The sequence below is a fragment of the Dioscorea cayenensis genome, chromosome 12 (assembly GCF_009730915.1).
Source record: "Dioscorea cayenensis subsp. rotundata cultivar TDr96_F1 chromosome 12, TDr96_F1_v2_PseudoChromosome.rev07_lg8_w22 25.fasta, whole genome shotgun sequence".
Classification (NCBI taxonomy): domain Eukaryota; kingdom Viridiplantae; phylum Streptophyta; class Magnoliopsida; order Dioscoreales; family Dioscoreaceae; genus Dioscorea; species Dioscorea cayenensis.
In genome coordinates this window covers 18,352,916-18,379,467 of record NC_052482.1, presented here as the reverse complement: position 1 = coordinate 18,379,467, position 26,552 = coordinate 18,352,916, and the positions used below count along the sequence as shown (strand labels likewise).

The window sequence follows — 26,552 nt, the reverse complement described above, 5'->3', positions numbered from 1 at the left end:
GAACCAAGTAACTTTGGTTCTTTTATAACTTTTAAAAATAAATAAATAAATATCATACTTCAATAATACTCCAACACTTTATACATAGCTTTTACAAAATACCTTAATAATAATTCCAATATGCTTCAATTTCAGCCACAACTTTGCTTAAAAGATATTATGAAATGATCAGTTTTTTTTTTTAATTTTGGGATATATAATAAAAAAATTAACATAATCCAAAATAAATTTGCCAAAACAACCAAAATAGAAATTATAAAACAAGCATCTAATATTTATCATCCACAAATTAACAATATAATTATATGAGAGATCAAAATAAAAAAATAAAAAAATAAAAAATATTAAAAAAGAAAAAGAAAAAGAAAAAGAAAATGATAGATTTATCAAGAGACAAACACTGCCGAAATTATAACACGTGACAAACATTTTAACATTTAAGGCCATTATCATAATCTCACACTGAAAAGCATCCAACGCTCTCCTCTCACTCCCCCTTCACTCTATCCACAAAACCCCTAACCAATTTGGGAATGTCCAACTAGATTTTTCCTCAAATTAATTCCTTTTTCAAGCTTATTATCACTCCTCTGGATTTGTTTTCCATTTTCTAATCAATTTCGGTGTATTGGTTTGATTCAGAGGTGCATATACTGAGCTCAATGTGAACTTTTTAATGTTTTCTTTTTAAATTTGATGGTTTTTGGTAGAATTTCAGTTGTTTATTTATGGATTTTTTAAGCTCTTTCAGTTGGATTTCCCTAAAAGTTGGGATTTTTCACTGGTTTTAATGTTGTGCTTAGGAATTTGGAGCAAGGATGAGAGAGGAGCTGTGGTTTGTTATCTGGGTTCTGTTGCTTTGGGATTCCAGTTTGGGGAAATTTTTAGTGGAGAAGAACAGCTTGAAGGTGACCTCACCTGAATCACTGAAGGGTGTTTATGAGTGTGCCATTGGGAATTTCGGTGTTCCTCAGTATGGTGGAACAATGGTGGGCATTGCTGTTTATCCAAAGGCAAATAAGAAGGCCTGCAAGAGTTTTGATGAGTTTGATATCTCATTCAAATCCAAACCAGGAGGATTCCCCACCTTCCTTCTTGTTGACAGAGGAGGTGAAAGATCTTGCCTTTGTTATCTTATTAGATTTTTATCAGGATTCTATTTTGATTGAATTTTTGGTGTTTTAATCTATTTGCACGAGAGTGATGATCTTTCTATTTGCTTGATCATTAAGATGTTTACAATTTTGGTTGCAGGCTTGAGGTGATTTGTTTGCATTCCACTTGATACCCTTAAAATTGCTGTCACTTTTTATCTGATTTCTGAAGCTGCTGGGTTTTATCTTTTTTAAGTGATCTTTTTTGGTTTGCTGATCTGTATCTAAATTGTTTTATGCCTAAGTCATTATTTAGGTACAATTTCCTCAAAAAAAAAAAAAGTAGGAGTGTTTAGAACTCAAATCCTTGCTTCACTCCAGCTACCTAATGTTGGTGGTTCTTGCATCTTGTTCAGCGTCGATGATTGTGTTCACTTTGAAATGTTATAAATCTTAAGTAAATTTAATTGGGAGGTTAATAATTTCACTGTCTTTGAACTGGCAGTGTGTTATTGTTGTTGTTATAAAGTATTTTGGTCATGCCGTCATCATGTAGTATATTACTTGGTAAATGATATGGAAATTTGATCAAACCGTATTGATTATATAACAGACCTTCTGTGCGCTCGGACTTCTGATCAATCTTTTCTAATGTTGGGCAGATTGCTTTTTCACTGCAAAGGCTTGGAATGCACAAAATGCTGGGGCTGCTGCCATTCTTGTTGCCGATGATAAGGTAGAACCTTTGTTAACTATGGACACACCTGAGGAAGATAAGGGTGAACCTGATTATCTACAGAGCATTACCATTCCGTCAGTACTTATAAGTAAAGCCCTCGGGGATAGTCTGAAGAAAGCTCTTACAGAGGGCGAGATGGTTAATGTAAACCTGGATTGGAGGGAGTCACTACCCCATCCGGATGATCGTGTGGAGTACGAGTTCTGGACTAACAGCAATGATGAATGTGGCCCCAAATGTGACAGTCAAAGAGAATTTGTGAAGAACTTCAAAGGAGCTGCGCAAATACTTGAGAAAAAGGGCTATACCCAATTCACACCACATTACATTACTTGGTATTGTCCTGAAGCTTTTATCTTGAGCAAGCAGTGCAAATCACAGTGCATTAATCATGGGCGTTACTGTGCCCCTGATCCTGAACAAGACTTTAGCAAAGGATATGATGGGAAAGATGTTGTAGTCCAAAACTTACGGCAGGTCTGCGTGTTTAAGGTTGCCAATGAAAGTAGGAAGCCATGGCTTTGGTGGGATTATGTGACAGATTTTTCAATTAGATGCCCAATGAAGGAAAAGAAGTATACTAAAGAGTGTGCTGATCATGTTATCAAGTCATTGGGTAAGTTTGTTATGGATCTTCTGCATTTATTACTATTTTTTTTTATCATGCTTATTAATTTTTTTCAAAGGCGAAGGCTTGCTTATGGTCTTTGATGAGTTTTGACAGGCCTAGATCTAAAAGAGATAGATAAATGTATCGGAGATCCTAATGTGGATGTAGAAAATCCTGTTCTCAAGGCTGAACAAGATGCGCAGGTGAATTGAAATTTTGAAACTTTGCTTATCTCATAGGCTCTTTTTCTTTATGAATACCCATTCTTGCTATATATCTTTCAAATCAACAATTTCATGTTCTTAGATTGGGAAAAATTCTCGCGGTGATGTGACCATCTTGCCAACTCTTGTCATCAACAACCGACAGTACAGAGGTATGCATCTCACTTCCAATATGTCATACTCAAAGTTTATTATAAGTTCGGTGGAGCATTTTTCATGGTTTTATGGTATGTATCTACAGGTAAACTGGATAAAGGTGCTGTGCTCAAGGCTATTTGTGCAGGCTTCAAGGAGACTACTGAACCAGGTGTTTGTTTGAGTGAAGGTCAGTTTGCTGCAGAGCTACTTTTTCTCATTCTTTGCTTGTCTACTGTGGCATTTATTATGGAGTTTGTTTTGGAATTAACTGCAGCATTTTTTCGGTTTATGATTCTGGCTTTTAGAAATAGAAACAAATGAGTGCTTGGAACGGAATGGTGGATGCTGGGAAGATAAGGTTGCTAATGCCACTGCATGCAAGGTGGATTTCTTTCGATTGTTATGACCAACATTTGAGATCATATTCCTTTTCATACTTTTATCATAAAACCCACCATCCACCCTATGGCAGGATACTTTCCGTGGAAGAGTGTGCGAGTGCCCTATTGTTCGAGGTGTCAAGTTTGTTGGAGATGGGTATACGCATTGTGAAGGTGCATATTTTGTCCTTGAAGTTTATGTGGTAGATTTAGAAACAGATTTATACCATAACTAGAACTCAGACAGGAGATAAGAATTTGGCCAGAAATCCATAATAGAGTCCTACTTTGTAGAAGTCCTCAAGTTCCACTTTAAAAAATATGATGCATAACCCCAGGTTTGCTGTCTTTTTTGTTAATTGGTTTAAATGCTTTTGGTTCTTCTTTCCATAAACTCTCCATTTAGTAAGCATAACTTCCTTGGATTCTAGTAGTGCTTCTTTGTCTGTTATATTGATCATTGCACCACAAACGAAGACCATGGTATCAATCAAAGGCTAATTTAATGAGTTTTAACACCAAGCAACAACCTGCAGTCCATACAAGACCTGCCTTTAAATTTTTATATTTTGATTTCTTGTGAAAGTGTGGAAATATCTGTTTCTGAATTAGTTGGCATCACCTGTATAACCCACAAATTTTGAGCCCATTACCCACTTAACCTAAAGGCTAAAATTCATCTCATTTCAACTTGTCGAATACCATTCCGAAAATCATGTATGATCGTATTTGTTCGAGATAGAAGTTAGGGGGCTGTTCTCTATTGTCACTTACAGTCCCTCGAGAAGAAGCCGTCACTTTCTAATCAAGGCCCCTCTGGAGGTGTTTTTTATAGGAACTTTTCTCCATTGGTCAGCAGCTCCAGTGTTTGTGTTTTTCCTATTATATTTGTGATATTCCTGTTGTTTATTTGTGAAATAACCAAAAGTACATTTGCAAACATTATCTCTTTTTATAGCATCCGGAACCGGAAGATGTGAAATTAACAATGGCGGATGTTGGAAGCATACCAAACATGGAAGCACATTTTCTGCCTGTTTAGTAAGTGAATCCATTGATGGAGAAAACATTAAACATAAAAATGTCATTCTCTTTAGAGCATAAGCAACTTGATATTTGCCTCACAGGAAAACCATGTCCAGGGATGCAAATGCCCTCCTGGTTTTAAGGGTGATGGCATTGATTCATGCGAAGGTACTTCAACCTACATTTAGTTATCTTTGATTCATAGTTGTTTACACAATGTTCTAACAGTAAGGTGGTCTTAGATATCGATGAATGCAAAGAGAGAACCGCGTGTCAGTGTTCAGGGTGCAAATGCAAGAATACATGGGGTAGTTACGAATGCAATTGCCGTGGCGATCTGTTATACATGAAAGAGCATGATACTTGTATAAGTGCGTATATTTTTCGATTGTACCACTATTTTGTGTGTTTTCCTTATAATGCATTTACATTCTTAACAAAGCTATATTTTCGGTAAATCTGTCTGCAGGTAAGAAGGCGACAACAGAGGTCGGCTGGAGCTTCTTGTGGGTTATCTTTTTAGGCCTATGTATTGCAGGAGTTGGAGCCTATGCGATCTACAAATATAGAATTCGGGTATGCATCTTCGACGTCTTTTCTTTGCAACTTCAATTAAATTATATTCTTTCTCATTCTTCGGCCTTCCAGAGTTACATGGACTCAGAGATCCGCGCGATCATGGCTCAGTACATGCCATTGGACAATCAAGAAATTCCGAATCACCATAGTCATCATGGTGAAATTTGAGTGAATATGTTTCTTGAAAAAACAATCAAGAGTGCTAAATTATATGTTTGGTAAAATCATGAAGGGGTGGTATGGATATAAAGCTCTCATGTATGTAAACTTTGAAGCTCATCAGTGCCATCCTCTTTGTATTACTTGCTTTTTAGCTGGCTCATAACTAGTTCAAGCACTTCTTTTGTTTAACTTCTCTTATTTAATATAAAGTAAACAGTGTTGAGACCAGTGACATTGAAAACTATGCTAATTGGAGTGCTTAGTAATCACTTATCAATTGCCATGATTTTTGTTTATGTTTGAAGAGATCATGCTTCTTATTGTTATTATTATTTCACTGTTAAAAGCATCAATAATTATAAACTATGAACATCATACATTGCATATTTTTCATGCATTCAACCGGCTTTATAGTTTGTCATAGGTTATTTATAATTATTATTCTTTTACTTGTTTATGAATCAATATTTTTATTTTCAAAATACTCATTTCAATAAATTTATTCATTTCCTCTTAAAAAGTTACTCATTTCGTTGAATTAGTTTGGAAAACAAAGCAATCTATCTAAAAGCCTTATTTATAGAAGAAATTTACCAAATGGTTTGTAACCCAATGGTATTTGGTGTCCCGGTCCAATCACACCAACGATCCACCGTGCGGCGCTCGTTGGTCCACCGTGCGGCGCTCGGGCACTGACCCTTACACTTGGCCTTTTGCATATCTGAAATGTCTTTTTTTTTCACATTTTGTAAAAAAAAAAAAATTATTGAAAGTTATATTTTTAAAAACAAAATGTATATTGCACTACACTAATTTTTACTGGAAATGCCCTAAAATGTTTTCCAAATTTCACTTATTCACGTATTGTCACGTCAAATTTGGGTATTCTTAAAAAGTCATTTTTTCTGACATTGTATTTTTCTATCTTTCTGTCTCAATTTTTTTTTAAACGAAAACATATAATATTAAACAAAAATATCATATATTAAACAGAAATATCAAATATTAAACGAAAAGGCACGTGAAAACTTATGTGGTTATATGAAAACAAGCAATGTTAAATAAAAACTATACATTTGTAAGATAAAATAAATTAACTTCCTCCATTTCTTTTTATCTGTTATGGTTAACCAAATTTTACATACCAAGAAATCTAGTTATTTCACAAAATTTTATAAAAAAAAGTTATCTTTCCAAAATTACCCATAATTTATATATTCACATTTCTCTCTCATATTTAATTCCAGGTAGAAAATTGAATAAAGTGTTAAGAGTAATTTAAAATAAAAATAATAAATAATAAATAACAGATAAAAAAACATTGATTTGTAACCGATAAAAAGGAATGGATGGAGTAAGAAAAATAAACAGTTAGAATTATCTGCTAAATTCAAACATAAGGGTTTGTCCCTAATGTTTTTTTGAAACTTTCATTAAACTATAATTCATTTTCCCTGATACTTACACTAGATCATTTGTTTTTATTCAGAAATAAATAAATAAGTGCTCAGTCTCAGAGACTTCGAAAAAGATATTTAAAAAAATCAAATAAATTATAAATAAATAAAAAGCAAAGGTTCAGCTTTAAATTAAATGCATCCACTGCCACGTGTTAACGCAACCTACCCGACTACTTCAAGTCCAAAAGCAACGACCTCATTAAATCTCATTTACTACCCCTTTAAATTCCCCAAACTACCCCTAAAAAAGAGATCCAAACGCAGCCCATTCATGTCATTTTTTACCCATCCAAACATTTCCACGTGTCACCATGTGGGACCCTTTCCAACATCCCATTAAATACCTCCGAGGATCTCGCTTCTCGTCTTAAACCCTCAAAACTCCAACCTCGTTCACTAAAAATTGCCTTGAGATTCGTTTTTCTTTGCCTCGAGATTCGTGTACCTTCGCAGCTCTTCGCTAATGGCGAGCTTGCTCTAAAAGCTCCATCTTTAATGGCGGAACTCTAGAGCTCTCTCCATCGAAACCCTTCCAAGATGTCGTCTTTTTCACTCTCTTCGCTCCTCCTCCTCATCCTTCTCCTCCTCCCCTTCTTCGCTTTCTCCTCCGAGCCTGGCCTCAACGACGACGTTCTCGGCCTCATTGTTTTCAAGGCCGACCTCCAAGACCCGAGCTCCAAGCTCCTCGCATGGAACGAGGACGATGATGCCCCCTGTCGCTGGCCTGGCGTGCTATGCGACCCCAAGACCAGCCCTCGTCTCTGAACTCTCCCTCTCCGGCTTCTCCCTCTCCGGGAAGATCGGCGTCCGTGGTCTTCTCCGCCTTAGATCCCTCAGGAAGCTCTCCCTCTCCAGGAACAACTTCTCCGGTCCTCTCTCGCCGGAGATTCTCCGCCTCGAGAGCCTCCGCACTCTTGATCTCAGCGAGAACTCCCTCTCGGGGCCTATTCCTGATGGCTTCTTCTCACAATGTAGGGTCGCTTCGTACCCTTTCTCTGGCCAACAATGCCTTCTCCGGCGAGATTCCGGCCAATGTTGGGTCTTGCTCGACCTTGGCGGCAATGAATCTCTCGTCAAATCAGCTTTCTGGCGCTTTGCCCTCCGGGCTTTGGGATTTGAATGCTCTTCGGATGCTTGATTTGTCAGATAATTTGTTCTCCGGCGAGGTCCCCACTGGAGTTCACCGAATGTTCAATCTGAGAACCGTTAGCTTGAGAGGAAACCGGCTCTCCGGCGTCTTGCCGGAGGACATTGGCGCTTGTTTACTACTAAAAAGTCTCGACCTTGGCCGGAATTCCTTCTCCGGTGAACTCCCAGTGTCCATGCAGAGGCTATCCATGTGCCAATATCTAAGCTTGGGCTCCAACTCTTTCACCGTTGAAGTTCCTCATTGGATTGGAGAGCTGAGAAGGCTTCAGTTTCTTGATTTATCTGACAATAAATTCTCCGGCGAGGTCCCAGATTCTATCAGCGAGCTCACAGCATTGAAAGAGGTGAAGCTTTCTGGTAATAACTTCACTGGGAGCTTGCCGGAATCAATGGCAGCTTGCAAGAGCTTATCAGATGTGGATTTCAGTAGGAATTCATTCACCGGTGGAATCCCTTCATGGCTTTTCCAATCCACGTTGCAGAGAGTTTTGATATCAGAGAACAAACTCAGTGATTCTTTAAGAATTCCCAAGATGAATCATTCCACAATCACAGTCTTGGATTTGTCTGGAAATGCTTTCTCTGGTGTCATTCCTGATGAAATCTCAAGCATTCAGAGTGTGCAGTCATTGAATCTTTCTCACAATTCTTTCTCTGGTCATATTCATGCAAACATTGGCGACTTGAGATCATTGGAAATCATTGATTTTAGCCATAATCTTCTCAATGGGAGCATCCCTTCAGAGATTGGCAAATTAATCTCTCTGAAATCACTGTAAGTCCATATCTTGTTCTTCAAATTGTTTTTGTTTCATTTTGATTGTTATTCTTTTTCTTTATTTCTGAAAATTTTTGAATCTTTTATGTTTGTTTAGAAATCTCTCACAAAAACAACCTCACTGGTTCATTGCCTCCAACCTTAGCAAATTCCATGAATCTGCAAACCATAGACATCTCCCTATAACAAGTTCTCTGGAACACTTCCTAAGCAACTCTCAGATCTTCCTCATCTCCATTCATTCAACATCTCTCACAATCTCTTCTCTGGCCCAGTCCCCACCGGTCACTTCTTTGACACCATCCCTGCATCCTCTTTATCCGATAACCCCAGCCTTTGTGGCTCTGCAGTTCATCGCTCCTGCCCTGCTGTCCTCCCGAAGCCCATTGTTCTCAATCCAAACTCATCGTCTCCTAATAATTCTAGTCATAAAGCCTCACCGGAGTTCCTTGGACACAAGAAGACCATTCTAAGTATCTCAACACTCATCGCCATTGGTGCTGCTGCAGTTATTGCCATTGGTGTCATTGGCATTACAGTCTTGAATCTTCGAGTTCGGTCAATGGCCCCTCACTCTGCTGCTGCATTGGCTCTCTTTGATGATAATGTCAGCCGGTCGGAAACCACAGAAGCCAACTCTGGCAAGCTTGTCATGTTCTCTGGGGAACCTGAATTCAGTGCCGGTGCTCATGCAGTCCTGAACAAGGACTGTGAGCTTGGTCGTGGTGGTTTTGGTACTGTCTACAAGACGACTCTTAAAGATGGGAGACCGGTAGCGATCAAGAAGCTAACAGTATCAAGCATGGTGAAATCACAAGATGAATTCGAGAAAGTTATTAAGAAGCTTGCGAAGATTAGACACCCGAATCTTGTTGCTCTTGAAGGCTACTACTGGACTTCATCTTTGCAGCTTCTCATATATGAGTTCCTGTCTGGTGGAAGTTTATACAAACACCTCCATGAAAATTCAGCATCAAACACACTCTCATGGAGAGAAAGGTTCAATATAATTCTTGGCATTGCGAGGAGTTTAGCTCACCTTCATCAGCTGAACATTATCCATTACAATCTGAAATCGAGCAATGTGTTGATAGATGGCACCGGTGTGCCGAAGGTTGGGGACTATGGATTGGCCAAATTGTTACCAATGCTGGACAGATACGTGATTAGCAGCAAAATTCAGAGTGCATTAGGATATATGGCGCCCGAATTCGCTTTGTCGATCAGTCAAAAATCACTGAGAAGTGCGATGTTTATGCATTCGGCGTACTGATACTGGAAATCATGACAGGGAGACGACCGGTAGAGTACATGGAGGATGATGTTGTCGTGCTCTGTGATGTAATGAGGGAGGCAATGGAGGAAGGGAAAGCAGATGAATTTGTCGACGGGAAACTCCAGGGATGTATTCCGGCGGAGGAGATGGTTCCAGTGATCAAATTAGGCTTGATATGCACTTCTCAAGTACCATCTAACCGACCCGAAATGAGCGAAGTGGTGAACATACTAGAGTTAGTCAGTTGTTCTCAAGGAAGCAGCATATGTGCTGAAATAAGTTGAGTTTTTACTGAAACTGACATCACATTTTTCCATGTTCAATCTGCTTAGAAGTTTAAAAAGTTATGTATGTAGTATCTGAGAAGAGTTGTTCTCTATTATGAATTGGTTTTTTGTGTGTGTACTTTTTGTTTTTTTCTGTGTATTTTTGTTTCATGGCAGTTCAAATAGAAAGGAACAACACTTATCTATCTATACATCAAGTGCATGCCATTTGAATCAAAGTCAATTCATGGAGTAATGAGTATGAATTCAATTAAAAATTCAATCAGTGGGATGGTCATCAACCACATGGACCATTGTTTGTTTCTGTTTTGTAAAGGGAACCAAATCAAAACAAGCTTGGAAGGTAGTGAAACCCTCATGAAGGCCATACACACATCTATTCTTTTGAAGAAGAATCTTCTCAAGAGGATAAATATAAAATGGTACACTTTGAGGAGCTTCATATGGATTACAGAATTAACAATATCTCAGATGGTTGTTGGCTTGACTAGTGCACATGGGGTCCAACTACTCTTTCTCTGGAGGAAAAAGGAAAGAAGAGTTGCATGGCTTCTTTATTCAAGGAAATTTAACAGAAGGCAGCAACAGCATTGGCATCTTGCTTTTGTTTATTCATTCAAAAGTTCAGATGCTCCCAGCACTGTCAAAACTCAAAACTGGTTTCAGAAATAAATGCAGATAAATCTACCTGTAATTTATATATATATCTTACTCCATTCTGAGACAACATGCAGACAAAGCAGGACAGATAATTAAAGAAAGAAACAGATATCACTGTTTCCCATGGATTTAGAATGATTTAATGCTTCCCATACAACTGTATGCTTTTGATGAGAAATGGATGAAGAACAAGGCATGATTCAAAGAGAGTAAGGATGGGAAGAGCATGGAAAAAGGAGAAAAAGAAAGGGAAAGTGGTTGTCTTGAGTGGGTGTAGGACTATAAGATGAGAAGACAGTACCACTTTTATCATGAGACAGAATAAGATGCATCACAGCTTTAAAGAAAGAAAACAAAAAAGCAGAGAGTGCTCTACAGAACACACAAACACACAAATGTTAAGATTTAAAAAAAAATGAATGTATATATATATATAGAAATATAAGAATGCACCAAGCTAATGAAGAGCTATCAATAATGTCTCTCAAATGCTTTTGTCTATCTTTATGTAATCAAGAGGCTTTGGAGGTTTAGAGTTCAAATAATGAGACTAGTTTAATACCTCTTGAATTATTAAGGTGGCAAGGATTTTTAGTTTTTTTTTTATTTATTAAAGAGTGGAGCAATTGAGAATGAAGTCATGCTTAAGTGTTCATGTTTAGAAATGATGTCAAACAAAAGGAATACACTGTGATAGCACATGCTTGAATTATTAGAAATAATAACCTACCATCAATTAATTAAATTAAATATATATTAATCTCTCTCTCTATATATATAATATATATATATATATATCATTAACATGTATGAAAATTTTTATTTAAATATATATCATTTAATATAGGATATAAAAATTTTAAAAATTAACCATTTTTTCACTTTAATCTAAAATATCTTATACTATTGGTTTTAAACATATCCATACCCTTTTATAAAAGGGTATGTATATGTTTAAAATATGTTTTGAAAACTATTTTAAAAATATCAATCAAAATATTAAAACTATTTTTTTATAGATATTTATTAAGAGTTCATTTGATTTACAAATAAAAACAGCATAAGTAAAATAATACTATACAAGTAATTGAGTTACAGTACAAATAAAAACAGCATAAATAAAATAATACTATACAAGTAATTGAGTTACAGTACAAAGTGCTTGTACCTCTTTATCTTCAATGTTTAGTAGACATCACAAAAAATTTTATTCTAACAAAAGATGTTTTTCTTTGGTTTTTTTTGTTTTTTTTCTTTGTTGTGATTTGATAAAATTTTTGTATTATGAGATATATAAAATATATAAAATTGTGTTGTAATCACCTTTTTATAATATAGTTCTACCCTATTTGCAAAATAAATGAATGAAAAAAATATGTTGTGATATACTTCAAATTTTTGGTTATCAAATACTCAAAACAAACACTAAAAATATGGACAATGAAGACTTTTTTTCAAAGTGGTTCAAAAGTAACAACAATTTTATTAAATCAACAACAACTAAATGTCACACTATATTTTAAATATGAAAATATGAGTTTTTCATTTTTTAACGAAAAAAACACATGATTGCTTGATTAAAATCGATTATAGGAAATTTAAATATCTAATAATTTTGATGGTTCCGGTGGGGTGTGAAGTGTTAAGTTTACTCAAAAACTCACTCAAAGCATAAACACTCACACACAATCAAAGCAAGATAAAGGAGACAAGCAAATTAGTAACCCAGTTCGGCAAAACCTTGCTTACATCCTGGGGGCCAGGCTGAGAAACAATCCACTCAAAAGAGGTATAAGAACAAGGAGTACAACACTCACTTACTCACTCAATGAAGAATATCCTCTCAAGATTGCCTGACGCGCACACTTAACTCCTCACCAAGAGTCTCTCACTGCTTGGCTCCATCCCTAAATCTTCGACGAGATGTCTTATATGAGACGCACACGACGCTCACAAAGTTATCTCTTTTAGAATTCTCCGCGGCTTCTAACTCGACACCTTCCAAAGTTAGATGTTGCAACACCCGGCTGCAACATGCCCACTTTCATCGAACACGAGCGAGTTCTAGCCGGATGCAGCTGAATCGCGACCTTCAACCTCCGGTGCCTTCATCCCGCCTGCGTAGCGGTGACTCAACCTCGAGCTCCTCCGCGCTGCAGTGCTTCCTTCCTCACATCACTCGGAAGGTCTCCTCTCCCGAGGGACGCTGCCACCAAGTCACACGTGACCATCCTACCGAAGATAGCCACCGAAGATAGCCACCGAAGATCTCCCGATCTTCCTTTCCAAACTTGGCCCAAGTTTGGTCTTCCAAATGATCTTCGTTTGACTCATGGAAATATTGTTACTAAACTTGATCTTATCTTCATCCAAGTTTAGCCTTAAATATCTTTAAGCATGATCTTTAATCATCCATGCTTGGATCTTCAAATCTCTAATCATATCTTATGCAATCTTCAATCAATCTCCTCATATGACTAGTCTTCATGAATAGTTCCGCCCATATATAGCTCTTGAATCTTCCTTCAATATAGTAATGCTAAATACTGGTCTTGATGATCTCCTTGAGTATGTCTTTTACCTTATTTAGTTTCGTGTCTTCAAATAGCTTCACACCAAACTAAATCTTTGTTTCTTCAAATAGCTTCAAATAATCTTCATGATCTTGAACTCTTGCCGATAATAGAATATTCCTCTCTCAAATAGATCTTTTCTAAAAAGGAGTTTCTATCGAAAGATATGAATAATCATCCCGGGATCTTACCAAGGATAGATAATCACATCAAAAATAAAAACTCGACTTTTCTAGAAAAGATCCCATAGTCTCGATCTGACTTTCCAAAAATAGCTTTATCATCACATGATTGTATTGAGAGAAATATCTCATAAAATCTTCAATATAGATCTTAATCAAATCTCCACCTTGATCTCCATTAAATGTCATGATAACATCTTTTGCCACATCATCATCCTGATCATCTTTTCCTTTCGATGAGTCACGACATGCCACGTCATCATCCTCTTGCTCACGTCACCACTTGGCTCATCATATAACGTCAATCCCTACGTCATCGGACTTAACAAATTTCATTAAAAAAAATTCAATTTCTATTCATAAAAAATAAATAATAAATAAAAATAAAAACACTTCATTTATCTACATCTTTCTAAATGACTTTCTTTAGCTTTCATAAAAATCTCATAGATGAAAAGTTCAAGCATTTTATTGGGCCATGAACATACTGGCCCAATAAAGGGCCCAAATTCTTAGGCCTTAGCATAAAGCCCACACAACATTTGGCCCAAAATTCGCCATAGACTCTGTTACTCTTCTTGTGCTTACCAGCGGTGTTCTTATCCCAACCCAATCCCTTCTACGTCTCTCTGTTTCCCACCCTAAACCTCAAACCCTTTCTCTCTCTCTTTCTCTCTCTCTTCCTTCCATGCATTCCATCTCCTCTTCTTCTCATCTTTCGATCTCCTCATCCCCATTCCCATGCTGCAAATCATCCATAATTGTGATAAAGAGGAGGAGGAGGAGGAGTTTGCCCATCTCCGAACCTCAGCAAGGTACTCATTCCCCTGTTTCTCATCTATTTCTCTCCACTAGAAGCACAGCACCACTGAAAGCTCCCACTTTTAGCACAAACTACAAATCATGCACTAGACAAGACCTAGATGCTCCTCAAACTTCAAAAACTGAAATTCATGAGGTTAGCACCAGTAAAGTTGTTAACTTTGATGTGGAAACGGAAGAGGAACAGGTGAATTGTAGGGTTAATGGATTATTAGATGTGGAGAATAGTGGGAGGAGAAGTAGTAGGTTGCATGTTGGTGATTTGGTGAAAAAAGTTATGAGCTTGCCCATTGAGGAGCGTGTCAAGGTTCTTGATCTGTTGGATTGTGATTATAGAGATTTGACTGTTTCGGATTACAATGATATCCTCACAGCTCTTGTGAAGGCAAGGGAATTTGATTCTGCTGTGAATTTGTTCTCTGAGCTCCCATCTCTTGGAGTTTCTCCAGATTCATGGACTTATTCAGTGATGATTCAGTGTTTGTGCAAGAAGAATGAGCCTGATGAGGCAAAACGAGCTTTGGATGAGATGATGGAAAGGGGTTTTGTGCCAAATGTAGTGACTTTCACTGAGTTAATTACTTGTTTGTGCAAGAGAGGTAGAATGGCAATGTCTTTCGAGATTTTTGAGATAATGAGGCGAATCGGTTGCGAACCAACTGTTCGAACATATAATTGTTTGATCCAAGGTTTGTGTTATGTTGGTAGAGTGGAGGAAGCACTTGAGCTATTGCACAAGATCAAGAAGTCTACAAAGAGACCGGATATATATTCATTCACTTTGGTCATTGATGGATTTTGTAAGGTTGGAAGATCAGATGAGGCGAGGGAGCTACTTGATGAAGCTCTGGAAATGGGTCTAGTTCCGAATGTTGTCACATATAATTCTCTTATCGGCGGGTATTGCACAGAAGGCCGGCCTTTGGAAGGGATTTGGGTTTTGAAGGAGATGGAAGGAAGAAGCTGCCCTCCGGACTTCATCAGCTATAACATTCTGCTTCAAGGCTTGTTGAGATTTGGTTTGATATCAGTATCATTCCAGACTTATATGAAAATGCACAATGCAGGGTTTCAAGCATCAGAAAGAGTGATGAACACACTCCTTAGGGGCCTTTGCCGTAAATCTACAAGAAATGACGAACCTCTCAAAGAAGCTAAGGAGTTGTTTGAGCAGATCATGGAATTGGGTTATCCCCTATCCCCTTACACATACTGCCTGATGGTGCAAGCTCTTGCTGAGAAAGGAGAGGTTAGTCAAGCTTTCAATCATTTGCTCGAAATGATTGGGAAAGGTTATTCTCCAAGAATGCTGACATACAACGTCGTTCTCCGAGTTCTCTGTAGGGATGGTAGAGTTGATGATGCAATGTATGTTTTCATTCTTATGCTTGAGAAAGATACAATTCCTGGCAAGTTCTCTTTTAGTGTCTTGATTGGTGAGTTAGAAAGGCAAGGAAGACTGCTGGATGCTTATGGAGTGTATGCAGCTGCAGTGAAGTGGGGTGTAGTTCCCAAAAGGATACCAGGAAAACAACTGAAGGCTGGAAATGAACATTTTCATTCAATACAAGGAGATGAATGCAAAGAATGAACACCAAATTGAGAAATTTGTGTATCTCTCTGCACATAAGTTTTTCACGTTGGCAATCAGTGAAATTTGTTCAGAAGGCAAAGCCCTAGCTCACACAGTTCATAGTATTCTGATGTTCAAGAATTCAAATGAAGAATTGTGTGACATTGCTTGATCTGTGGGCACAAATTTCATGATCTGTGAATTCTTCAAACTTCACTGTTGTAACAGAACGTTCAAGAATTCAAAGGAGGCTCAGCAATGTCAATCAACACAACAATCAAGCAGCCATGGTGGAGTGATATGAACTAGACCAGATATTCTTACAGTAATCCTGTAAATGGAAGAGGTTCCATAATTAATGTTTCCAGAAATAATTGAAATTCTATTTTTTCTGTTAAAATGTACAATTCCTGTAATGCCAATATACTTCTTTCAATAATGAAATATCACAAGTTGAATGGCCCTGTTGTTGAGCTTCATGTCAAGATTTCTGCAACATGTTTCATGTTTGGTCAGTTTTGCAATCTTTATATGAAGACAATTTCTTCAATGAGCACACCAATTTCAGAGCCAAAGCATTCAGTTTCAGAAACAAAAGCCTGACATTCTTTCAATCAAAAAATGGCAAACAAACCAAGATTTCTGCAAGAATTTTTTATTATGACAATACATAGACATTAGCAACAGCACAAACAACAACATAGAGTTCATAGAAGCAGCAAATCTAACACTATCAACCAGCAAAACTAAACAAGCACACACACACACACACACACACACACTTCTACGCACTCATGAACTCCTCCTTAACAGGCCATGTAGGTAGAAACAATTCCTCCTTCTGAGCTTCCACCATCCTCCTCAACCTAGTCTGATTCACTCCAAACCCTGCTGCCAACTCCGGCCCCATCATTGTCTTCAACAGCGACCTCGCCCCAGCCAAGAACTGCGGCCAGTTCCTCCTCGCCGCCGTAGTGAATCCAAAGAACTCCATTGGCCCACTCCTTGAAGCAATGTGGCAAAAAGGGAAGTACCTAGGCACCCAAAAAACATCTCCTTCTGACACCTCCTCATTCATCGCCATCGTCCCATTCGGAAACACCACCTGCACCCTCCCTTCTCCTCCTAGCACCACCCCAAACTCCGTTGCTCTGGGATTAACATGTGGTGCAAGCATTGTCCCTCCAGTGAGATTCACCAAGTATACTCCAAAATCAGAGTGTTTCAATGGTTCATATTCATTCTCATCCAATGCCAAACTCCATCCATACTTGTTCTTGAAGTCTGGTGCACTGTCATACAAGTTGTATGAATCTGGTGCTCTAACTGGACCTTTTGCTTTGCCTTTCCTAGTTTTCAACAATGAGCTTAACATCTTCCTCCATGTCCAAACTCCACCATCATCAATCTCTTCTCCATCTTCAACATCAACATCACCATCTCTTCTTCCACTCATCTCCTTCAGCTTCCTCTTCATGAACTTAGCTGGTGGCTCAGCTTCTTTTCCATCTATAAACACTATGGCACCATCTGTTCTGCTTGTCATCACCTTCCCTATTTCCTCAGCTGTAGCCTATGTACACATACATAAATTCAACATCAAAGATTGATTAAATTCAAAACTTCTTTCTAATCAGTTCTGTAGGTTTACATTGAGTGCAGTAGTAAGAGTGCCCATGTCAAATCCGAACAAAACAGAGGATGGATTAATTCCTCCAGCAATGTAAAAAGGCTGGAAAAAAACAAGAGAACATATTAGAAATCAAACAATTGTGTGAGAATGAAGAAGAAGCAAAACAGTGAGCTTGATTAACATGGTAAGAGCTGGAGCCAATGGTTTGAGAAGCATCAATGCTGCAGATAATCTGTAAACGCTGTCCAATGCCAGTGTTAACCATATAGAAAGCTGAACCAGCAGGTATAAAGTTAACATCTCCCATCTTAAGCTTCTTCTCCACATACTCATCTTTATAAATCCATCCCATCTTCACTTCCCCTACCATTTCACACAAATCAAAGAATCAGAAAAATCACACATGGAGATTCAAAGTAACAGTATCAGTACCTCTGCGAACAAAGAAGATGAGATTGGCATCAATGTATTGAGGGATGAAGAGTGAGTTTGGTTCCATGGAGATGAAACCAATGTGCATGTTGGGCATATCTCTGTCTAGTTTTGGTCCTGAGATAACTTTCACCTCACCGGCCTCTGTTTTCACTACCTGTTTAGAATCCTTAAGCATGAACAACCTCTTGCTCTCATCTCCTCCTTTCTCTTTGTCTGCCATGGCTAAGACCATGGCCATTAGCATCATCACTACAAGAATTCTCTGATGATCCATTTCTCTCTCTGTGTCTCAATGTTTCTTTGGATGTGTGGATATGTATGGGATAAAAGAAGAGAGGAGAAGAGTACACGAGGAGAGGTTGGGGGAACAAGTGTCATGCATGCATGGCATGGTTGGGGTTTACGTGGCCGACGTATGAAGACTGGGTTGGTTACTGTGCTCTTTAGGTATCTGCAGAGATCCTTGCCGTTCGTTTTGTCTGTAGTTGTATTTTTGGCGTACACGTGTTGGGCAGATGTTTTTTATTGGTTATTTATTTATTTTTATAAAAATATTATTATTTTTATAAAAATATAGTGGACGAACAATTTCTCATTTTCTATATATATATATATATATATCTGTGTGTGTGCGCGAGCATATAAAATCACAAGAAACCTCTATGAACTAGTGGAGAAGTTTCAGTACAAACCTCAACAAATTCAATATATGAATGAGTTGGTAAACAAGAGAATCCAAGACTGTTGATACATTGAAAAAGGGAAACAATTTAACACGAAAATAATTGAGACAACAGGGGTGAGAAGATTGTTCTATACAATCACAGAGCAAGCAAACAAGAAGTGAGTGAGAATGGAGAGTTTTCATAATTATAAGAAAAAGAAAATTTTGGATTAAAATCAGTTCAGAAACATTGTACATTTTCTTTTGTCATGGTTAAGTTGCTTGTTGAGTAGATTGAAGCTGCAGCTGCTCTTACTGCACATTCACGCTCTAGAGCATCAGGCTTCTTCATTCTGGTAAACAATGGAGAAACAATGCATTCTGATTGTTAGATTGTTGGGAAACATGTATGATCAAATGACAAGACAAAAATGAACTCATTATCGTCGTAGAACACACGAAGGTGTGTAGAGGATATGCATATGTAGTATATGTAAGAACAAGGAAGAAAGGGTTTTGAATCCTAACCTGGAATCTATCAAAGGGTCGAATGGTCGGATACCATCAGGACTGGCATATTTCAGGCCTTTATCACAATGTGATTGCATTTCTTGGACTTGTCTCAACCAGTTCTCCTGATACAAAGGACCAGCTAACTATAACCATAGAGATACTGTTGGACGAAACATATTTAGCAGGCTAATTTACCAATTAGCTAGAGTTCAACCCGGATTGAACTTCACCTTAAGACAAATATCCACAAGTAATTTTTGTGCAGAATTCAACAGAGAAGCACCATGATTTGTTAAAATGGCAAGTAATTCACGACACAATGATAAAATCAAGGAATGTGGAGTACTCACAAGATATTTCCCCTCTTCAGTGAGGGCTTTATCCATTTGACCAAAAAGTGATTTCCATCGTTTCACATGCATATTGTGAACTGCTGTTTTAGAATCCCCTGCCTCAGAGGATTGCTCAAAGCAGGGCCTATTTTCTTGGTTTGAAGAGAATTCTGTTGACAATACGTAAGGCAATTCAATCTGTATCACATTTCTTACTCTCTTCTTACTACGTCGCAGTGCTGCAATAACAAAAGCAAAGGCATCAATATCTTGTGATGGCAAATTGTATTCATATTCAACACATTGAAAGAGAATTTTACCAGCCAGACGTCCTTTGATATCCTGCTGAAGCAAATCCAGCCACCGAGAAGCGACATTAGCAGCTGCAAATGAAAAGGCGTTCAAGTTAGCATGCAGCAACATAGTTCCAAATAGTGACTGATGGTGTGTTCAATTTTCTTTAACATATGGTTAATTGTTAAATGACTCAACCTCCCACTAAAATATGATCCCATAGGTTAGAAATAATAAGGAAGTTACCTTTTAAAGATAGAGAACAAATAGCATCTTGGTTTGTTGAATGATCATTAACATAGGCACTGCTTCCATCCTCTGATTTCATAGTTGCAGTTGATGACAGTTTTAGAGTCAGCGTATCATCATTAAGTTCAGAGGTATGCCATGAAAAACTTGGCATACTATAATCTGAACTACTTAAGGATTGATTTAATTGACTGGCTGCCGCATTATGCGTGTAGTTCTGCTCTTTCCTCCTCTCAGAATTTTCCTTGTTTTCTGTTCCTGACTGGTTAGGAAACTTATTTTGGCAAGGACCTTCAAGCTTCTCAGACCTCACAATAGCTTCTATTATGGAGTGGACTTGTTTGCTATTCCTGACATGGTTTATGATCCCTGGGTTGAGTCCTGAGAGCAATCCACTCGGCGCAGCAATCTTCGTGAGCCTATTAGCATGTTCTTTTTTTGCTATCTCATTCCTCTTCTTAAGCTCTTCATTTTTTTTCTTTCTATGATGCCTACCACGCTGTTTGGGCATGGGTATGCCTCCATGTGAAGATGAGAGAAAGCCATTCTGCTTCATTTCTTTCCACATTCTTAATGGTTCACTCTCCTCCACAGGACCAGTAGTGCTGCCACATTCTGAGGTATCTGTTGATTTCACCTGTCCTAATTTCTTGTAGGGGTAAAATGGATTGTGTTCAATTGCCCTTGAAGCATCTATAACAGTAAACCCCACTTTTGAGCCAGTTATGGTCCTTGTTAGGGAACGGCAATCTTTATCAGCTTTGGAAGCAGGGTATGATCCATTCATCTCTTCATGGTGTTTAGAAGGAGCATTGCTTTGCTGTTCTGCAAAATGCTGGCAGCCATCAGCACCCAAACTTGAAGGAGCAGCATTTTTGTTCATGAAACCTATTGACAGCAGGCACTATTTATCGGTATATCCAAAAGTGTGAGGCACATTTTCTTCAGTGATTTGGGCAAATAGCTTCCCACCTCAGAATTTTTGTGCTGTTGCCCATCAGACTTGCATTCTGCTACGATCAAGCATTCTGAATTGTAAGTTCTGGTTCCTGAAATATAGAAGTAACTAAAATAAAAGAATTTAAGGAAGATAACGAAAAGGATAACTCTATTAAAGAACTTTGTCAAGGAATCAATAAAAAAGAGTAACTGATGGCAAGAATCAATGAAATGCCTTGCTTGATATAAATGGTTATCTATCTCTCATAAATAAATATGTACCAATTAGATGTTTTGTAATTCGGATCATTAGCAAAGGAAAACACCATGGTCAATATTTATTATTGGAATTCGCAAGTAAAACTGTAAAACCACATGATTGAAACAATTGGTCCTCCAATGTAGCATGGGGAAGTTAATTCATGTATATTTATGACAACAACCTTTAAACTTCAATGTCTTAACATCACATCGCTTTTGGTATATAGTACTCCCTCCGGTCCTATTAGCATGTCCTCTACTCTAGTTCTTTTTTATATATCCATTTAGAAAATCTATGAAGCATTAAATAATCATTTTTCCAAATTTATTCTCTATTTTTGATGTATTTTTACACTTTTCAATGTTTTTTGTAAGACATAAAGCACCATTTTAAAAGAGAAAATAAAATTAAGTATAATTAAAATAAAGAGAAACTAATGAAATCTTGATGGACTTTTAAAAAAAGATAATTCTAGAAGGTTGGTGTAATATTTTATAAATTTTAGTCTTTCACCTAAAATTTAACAGACTTTCTTAATCGGTGTAAATCAGTTAAAGTGGCATAAATCGGTTACAGTGGGCATATAAATAGGATGGGCGGGAGGAGTTGTATGGCATCTTAGAAGCATTTATTTGTCCACCTAATGTAAATAAAATATATATATATATATATATATATATATATATATATATATATATTATCACATCCCATTAGTTACCAGGGCTCTCTTACAGATGGCTGTCCATATACTCCACCTAGAAAGGGATCAAAGTTTCAGACATATAGGAAGCACAGAGCAAAAGAAGGTTAATATCCCCTAATCTCCATCCTCTCAGCAACACAGTGTATACAGATATTTAAAGGGTCAAAATCCTGTAGAAACATTTGTCCAAAGAAACACTAGGAAATCAGAAACTCTGTTTCTGAAAAGTTGGCCAAGTATGCGATGGAATGACAAACAAAATTAAGATTTTTAACCAAACTTAACGCTGATGCTAGCTCAAACTTGAACCAAGAGGGTATGACTAACCGGATAAACCACCCTAACATTACCAGCAGCCAAAAATAATCAAAGGCTTCTCCATACACCTACAGATTACTAAAATAATGATAATTTTTCAAAACAAAAGAATCTCAAAGCACACAATGGAAAGAAGCATGAAATAATTCAAGAAATAATATATATATATATATATATATCTAACACCATCAAATTCAGGTTCTACCCAGGCATCATAAGAGACCTCCCTCCACAACTATCCTTTCTTCTTCAAATGCTATAGTTTTGCCTTCTCTGTGTCAGTTACTACAAAGAACCAGTCAAGCAGCAATAAGTCAACCAAAGTATCAAAACAAAAGCACCATTTGAATTATAATCAAGAATGTTCATATAATGTGTTAGCCATATCAGCCAAGTCAACACCATTCTCATAATAGTCTGCCTAATTAAGGATCCCGCCTTTGCAGTCCAATGATGTCACCCAAATCAACATTCATTCAATTATTTCTCTATCACCAAATAAACTTGCTAGAGTAGCCCAAAATATCTACTGACAAGGACTGCAAATCATCCCTATAACTCGAAATTAATGTTCCTCGAACAAAGTGGAGTAAAAAAATTAGGATAGGAACATCTAAACCTCAATAAGAAACCACATTTGCCGAACAATAAAAGAATCAGTATAAATCCATCATTTCTATTCCAATGTAGATCAATAAAGCCACAACAAAATTTCAAATTCTCACAAGAATAACTTTAAATATTTGTTATACAGAGCACGGATCATGCGGGAAAATAAAACACCTCCAATCAAACCCATAATCATATTACTTCCAAATTTTACTTTAATAAATAAATCCACTACTTCTACGAAAGGAGACAACTTTACGATGGAAAAGGAGGGAACACTACCTTCGGACACTGTCCCTGAACCCTTCACTCTCTTCCGCTTCTCCCCATCCACCATCTCCTCAAAACCCTCCAGAGCCCTCTGACAAACAAACATCATAAACCGTAAACAAACTCAGATACCAAAAGAGCATAAATTCAAAAAAGGAAAGCAAATCCAAACCTTGGGCCGCGATCCACCACCAGCGGCATCAGCCATTCAAATTCCCAAACCCGGAGCCCTAGATCCAAACCAGGAGAAATGGATCAAAAGATATATGGCGGGAGAGGGGAAAAGAGAAATCTTGGAGGCCAAACCCTAGTTCCGAGTAGAGAGAAATGGGCGGGAGATGAAGAATAAGATGGAAAGAAATGATCTTGGAGTGGAGAACGGAGAGGATCAAGTGAGGATTGGGATTTGGGAGGAAAAATTAGGGTTTTGGTTTTGGATTATAGGATTCTAGTTTTGAAATCGCTGGGGAGGCGCGGGATATAATGAGAGACCGGGATCGTTTGCTTTGCTAACCCTTTTTGGGAACAAAAGTTATATTCAAAATTCAAATACGCCATCTTGTACTTGATTATTTGATTTTTCTAAAATTGGAATTTTATATAATAATGATAATAATAATAAATAAATAAATAAATAATTTTTACTTATTACTTATTATTTTAATTTTAATTTCAATGATAAATAATATTGAGTTAATTAGAATAAGCGCAATTTAAATTTAAATTGTGGTTCAGTTTTTCTTTGAAAAATGTAAATAAATCAGTGTTGGGGTGGGGCATACATGAGAAGTTGACTCTATAGCATGTGTCCTGAATTCTCCATCCGAGCAAATTATGATTTGAATCCGCTTCCTTCGAGGGGACGAACATTTTGTGCAATAGATCCCGTGCCAATAGACTAAACATAATTATGGTCCGGTTCAAGTTCTGGTAGGATATATTTATTGCCATAAAATATACTCCATCTATTCCTTTTAAGTTGTCACGTTTCGGAGCTTTTTTCTATTTTTTTTTACTTATCATATTAGAAATTTTGTGCGGTATTAAATAATTTTTTCCAAATTTACCTTTTAATTTAATGTATTTATACAATTTTCAATAAATCACAATCAACTAAGTATTAAATTATATACTCCAGTAGCGGAGTTTTAAATAGAGGTAGTTTTGGAAAGTAATGGGATTTTTTATAAAATATAGGTAACCAACTACATTTAACCAACTTTTCTTAATCGGTGTGAATTAGATAAAGTTGACAATTAAAAATGAACGGAGAGAGTACTCAATTTTAAAATCATTGGTCCTCGAAAATGCGAAAAACAAAGTGTTCTAAACATTTCATTAGAATTTATATCATTTATTATTATTTTTTTACTATTATATATTTTATACTGAAATACTCCCTCTTATGGTGGTTAACGAATCTCACGTACCGATAAAATTAGTTATTTCACAAAATTTAATAAAAAATTAGTTATCTTTTCAAAATTACCCCTAATTTATATCTTCACATTTTTCTCTCATATTTAATTCCAATAAGAGAATTAAAAAGGTGTTAAGAATAATTTTGGGAAAAAATAATAAATGTTTAAAAATGAGATAAAAAAGGAACATTGTTATGTCCAATCCAAGCAAAATGACCTTTCTTTTTTATTTTATTTTTAAAATTTTAGAAAAAATATGTGGCAAAGTTTGATTATCTTACTCACGAAAAGAAGAATGAAACTAAAGAGATGTTTGGTTATTATAACAAATAAATAATAATGGTTTAATTCCTCTACAATATAAAGATATATAGAGATATATTGCTTTATTGTTTCATATAAATTATATAAAACGATATTTGAGTAATTCACAATTTAATTATATTATATTCTAAATTGTGTCATATCTAATGCGAATCAACTAAGTTTATGTAACATACTCATCAAAGCAATCCCCAACTTTTACATTGCTAAGCATTTAAATTTAAAGTGAAATATTATATTCTATGAGCCAAATGCTCTTGATAAAAGGATCAATAGTGGTTTGATTATGTACCATGACACTGAATTATAAACTAAAAGTTAAATAAGAACGATGTTAATTGTATCATTCAAATTGTTTTTAAATTAAAATAACGTAATTAATACCGTTGATATTGGACTTAGACATAAATTTATATTTTTTTTTTTAATTTTAATTGAGTATTATTGTAAGTACTGAATTTAAGGTAATATAAGAGTGTTTGCTGAAACTAAAAATTGGTCATAAGAAGTTTTACCCCATGAATAAAGTACTACAAGTTAAAATAAAAACTACCTTGTGGTTGTTCTTCTAACTTGCCTTTTAATTTATGAATTGCTGTGTCTTTTGGAAAGCTATTGATTACATAAATTACATAATTAAATGCATAAATAATACCTATCAATAAAAGTCATCTCCTCCGCTTTTTTATCGTCATAATCCTCAGTGTTCTTTTTTATCTGTTATTTTTAAATATCAAAAAATATTTATTATTTTTTTTCCTAAAATTACCCTAGCACTCTATTCAATTCTCTTCTTAAAATTTAATATGAGAGAGAAATGTGAATATATAAATTAGTAATTTTTGGAAAGATAACTATATTAAATTTTTCTAGATGTAGATTCGGTTATTTACTACATATAAAAAGTAATCGGAGGGGTATTATTTTCATAACTTTATCTATATTTTAAAAATTAGAAAATAGTATGATGACATCATTGAAACTCATAGGATTAGTATGTGTGTGAATTTAATCAGTTTGTAGGTTAAGTTCAGGCATGAAACGAAACACATTCCCTATATTTGACATCTAGGTATCTCTATGAACTATGCAACATGGATCTGGACGGTCCTCTTATAATCACTTTCTATTAGGTTAAAGAAAAATGTTTCTTGATTGTTGAAGCATAAGCTCTGGATCATTCCACCTTGTCTGTCTCACTCAAGTGAATTGGTTTTGGGGAATATTTTTGATCAATTTTTGATGACTTTCACTTTTTAACCTAATTCACTGATTATGTTTAAATTTTGTATGAAAGTTCTAGAAAATATGAAAAATTTCTATATTACTAATTGAACACACGCTTGACGGTTTGAAAACTATTGATATTTTTTAATATTATTTATTCTTTTGAGTTAGTGCTTTTGAAATTAGAACATTGCTTTTGAATATTGGAGATTGGGCTATGACATGCATTGAAAGGTAACACCAATTCATGTTTTTGATGTAATAAGAGTTAAAACACCAAAGTCATGATTTAATACTCCAAGTAATAAGTGTGTTGACGTAATTAATCTTGAGTTTAAAAACATATATTTTTAGTGGGGATTTTCTATCTACATATTACTATTATTTTATCATTAAACAAATTACAAAGTACAAACCTCTTTTGTTTTTAATTCTTATGAGGTTGAGAGATAAAGGTTTTGAATCATATTTTTAATGAACATGTTATTAATTTATTTAAAAAAAGAATCATATTAAATTAATTTTGGATTTTGAATTTTAAGTAAAAAATAAAATTAATTTCTCACAAAAAATTTACAAAAAGCAAAGAAAGAAACGAAGTAATTTAAGATATAATTTCTTAAAAGGATACAAATAAATTGTAAAAC

At 36.1% G+C, this 26,552-nt stretch overlaps 4 protein-coding genes, 1 long non-coding RNA gene and 1 pseudogene across 6 annotated transcripts; 3 read left to right on the top strand and 3 right to left on the bottom strand.

Annotated features, from left to right (window-relative positions):
* Nucleotides 1-529: 529 nt before the first annotated feature.
* On the top strand, nucleotides 530-5,196 carry LOC120273706 (vacuolar-sorting receptor 1-like). Its single transcript, XM_039280400.1, has 13 exons — nucleotides 530-644; nucleotides 804-1,110; nucleotides 1,757-2,449; nucleotides 2,558-2,646; nucleotides 2,750-2,819; nucleotides 2,909-2,992; nucleotides 3,111-3,187; nucleotides 3,278-3,359; nucleotides 4,144-4,226; nucleotides 4,313-4,379; nucleotides 4,454-4,582; nucleotides 4,681-4,787; nucleotides 4,860-5,196. The coding sequence occupies exons 2-13, from the start codon at nucleotides 819-821 to the stop codon at nucleotides 4,956-4,958; spliced, it is 1,872 nt and encodes a 623-aa protein (XP_039136334.1). The 5' UTR covers nucleotides 530-644; nucleotides 804-818; the 3' UTR covers nucleotides 4,959-5,196.
* A 1,645-nt stretch (nucleotides 5,197-6,841) lies between these two features.
* Nucleotides 6,842-9,899, top strand: LOC120274173 (annotated as a pseudogene).
* A 4,106-nt stretch (nucleotides 9,900-14,005) lies between these two features.
* LOC120273250 (pentatricopeptide repeat-containing protein At5g41170, mitochondrial-like) lies at nucleotides 14,006-15,730 on the top strand. Its single transcript, XM_039279880.1, has one exon. It carries the CDS (start codon nucleotides 14,006-14,008, stop codon nucleotides 15,728-15,730), a length of 1,725 nt encoding a protein of 574 aa, XP_039135814.1.
* Nucleotides 15,731-16,411: 681 nt separating this feature from the next.
* On the bottom strand, nucleotides 16,412-18,075 carry LOC120274042 (vicilin-like seed storage protein At2g28490). Its single transcript, XM_039280787.1, has 4 exons — nucleotides 17,778-18,075; nucleotides 17,527-17,708; nucleotides 17,364-17,444; nucleotides 16,412-17,285 (listed from the first exon to the last, which is right to left on the bottom strand). The coding sequence occupies exons 1-4, from the start codon at nucleotides 18,052-18,054 to the stop codon at nucleotides 16,497-16,499; spliced, it is 1,329 nt and encodes a 442-aa protein (XP_039136721.1). The 5' UTR covers nucleotides 18,055-18,075; the 3' UTR covers nucleotides 16,412-16,496.
* A 403-nt stretch (nucleotides 18,076-18,478) lies between these two features.
* Nucleotides 18,479-20,715, bottom strand: LOC120273249. The gene is made up of 5 exons (XM_039279879.1): nucleotides 19,830-20,715; nucleotides 19,610-19,672; nucleotides 19,308-19,528; nucleotides 18,973-19,079; nucleotides 18,479-18,797 (listed from the first exon to the last, which is right to left on the bottom strand). Exons 1-5 carry the CDS (start codon nucleotides 20,713-20,715, stop codon nucleotides 18,686-18,688), a joined length of 1,389 nt encoding a protein of 462 aa, XP_039135813.1. The 3' UTR covers nucleotides 18,479-18,685.
* Nucleotides 20,716-20,852: 137 nt separating this feature from the next.
* On the bottom strand, nucleotides 20,853-23,442 carry LOC120274060. 2 transcript variants are annotated; one of them, XR_005540693.1, is made up of 3 exons: nucleotides 23,106-23,442; nucleotides 22,946-23,024; nucleotides 20,853-20,881 (listed from the first exon to the last, which is right to left on the bottom strand). It is a non-coding gene; the product is annotated as an uncharacterized LOC120274060 (long non-coding RNA). The 2 variants fall into 2 exon arrangements; XR_005540694.1 differs by lacking the exon at nucleotides 20,853-20,881 and adding an exon at nucleotides 22,007-22,339.
* Nucleotides 23,443-26,552: the final 3,110 nt, after the last annotated feature.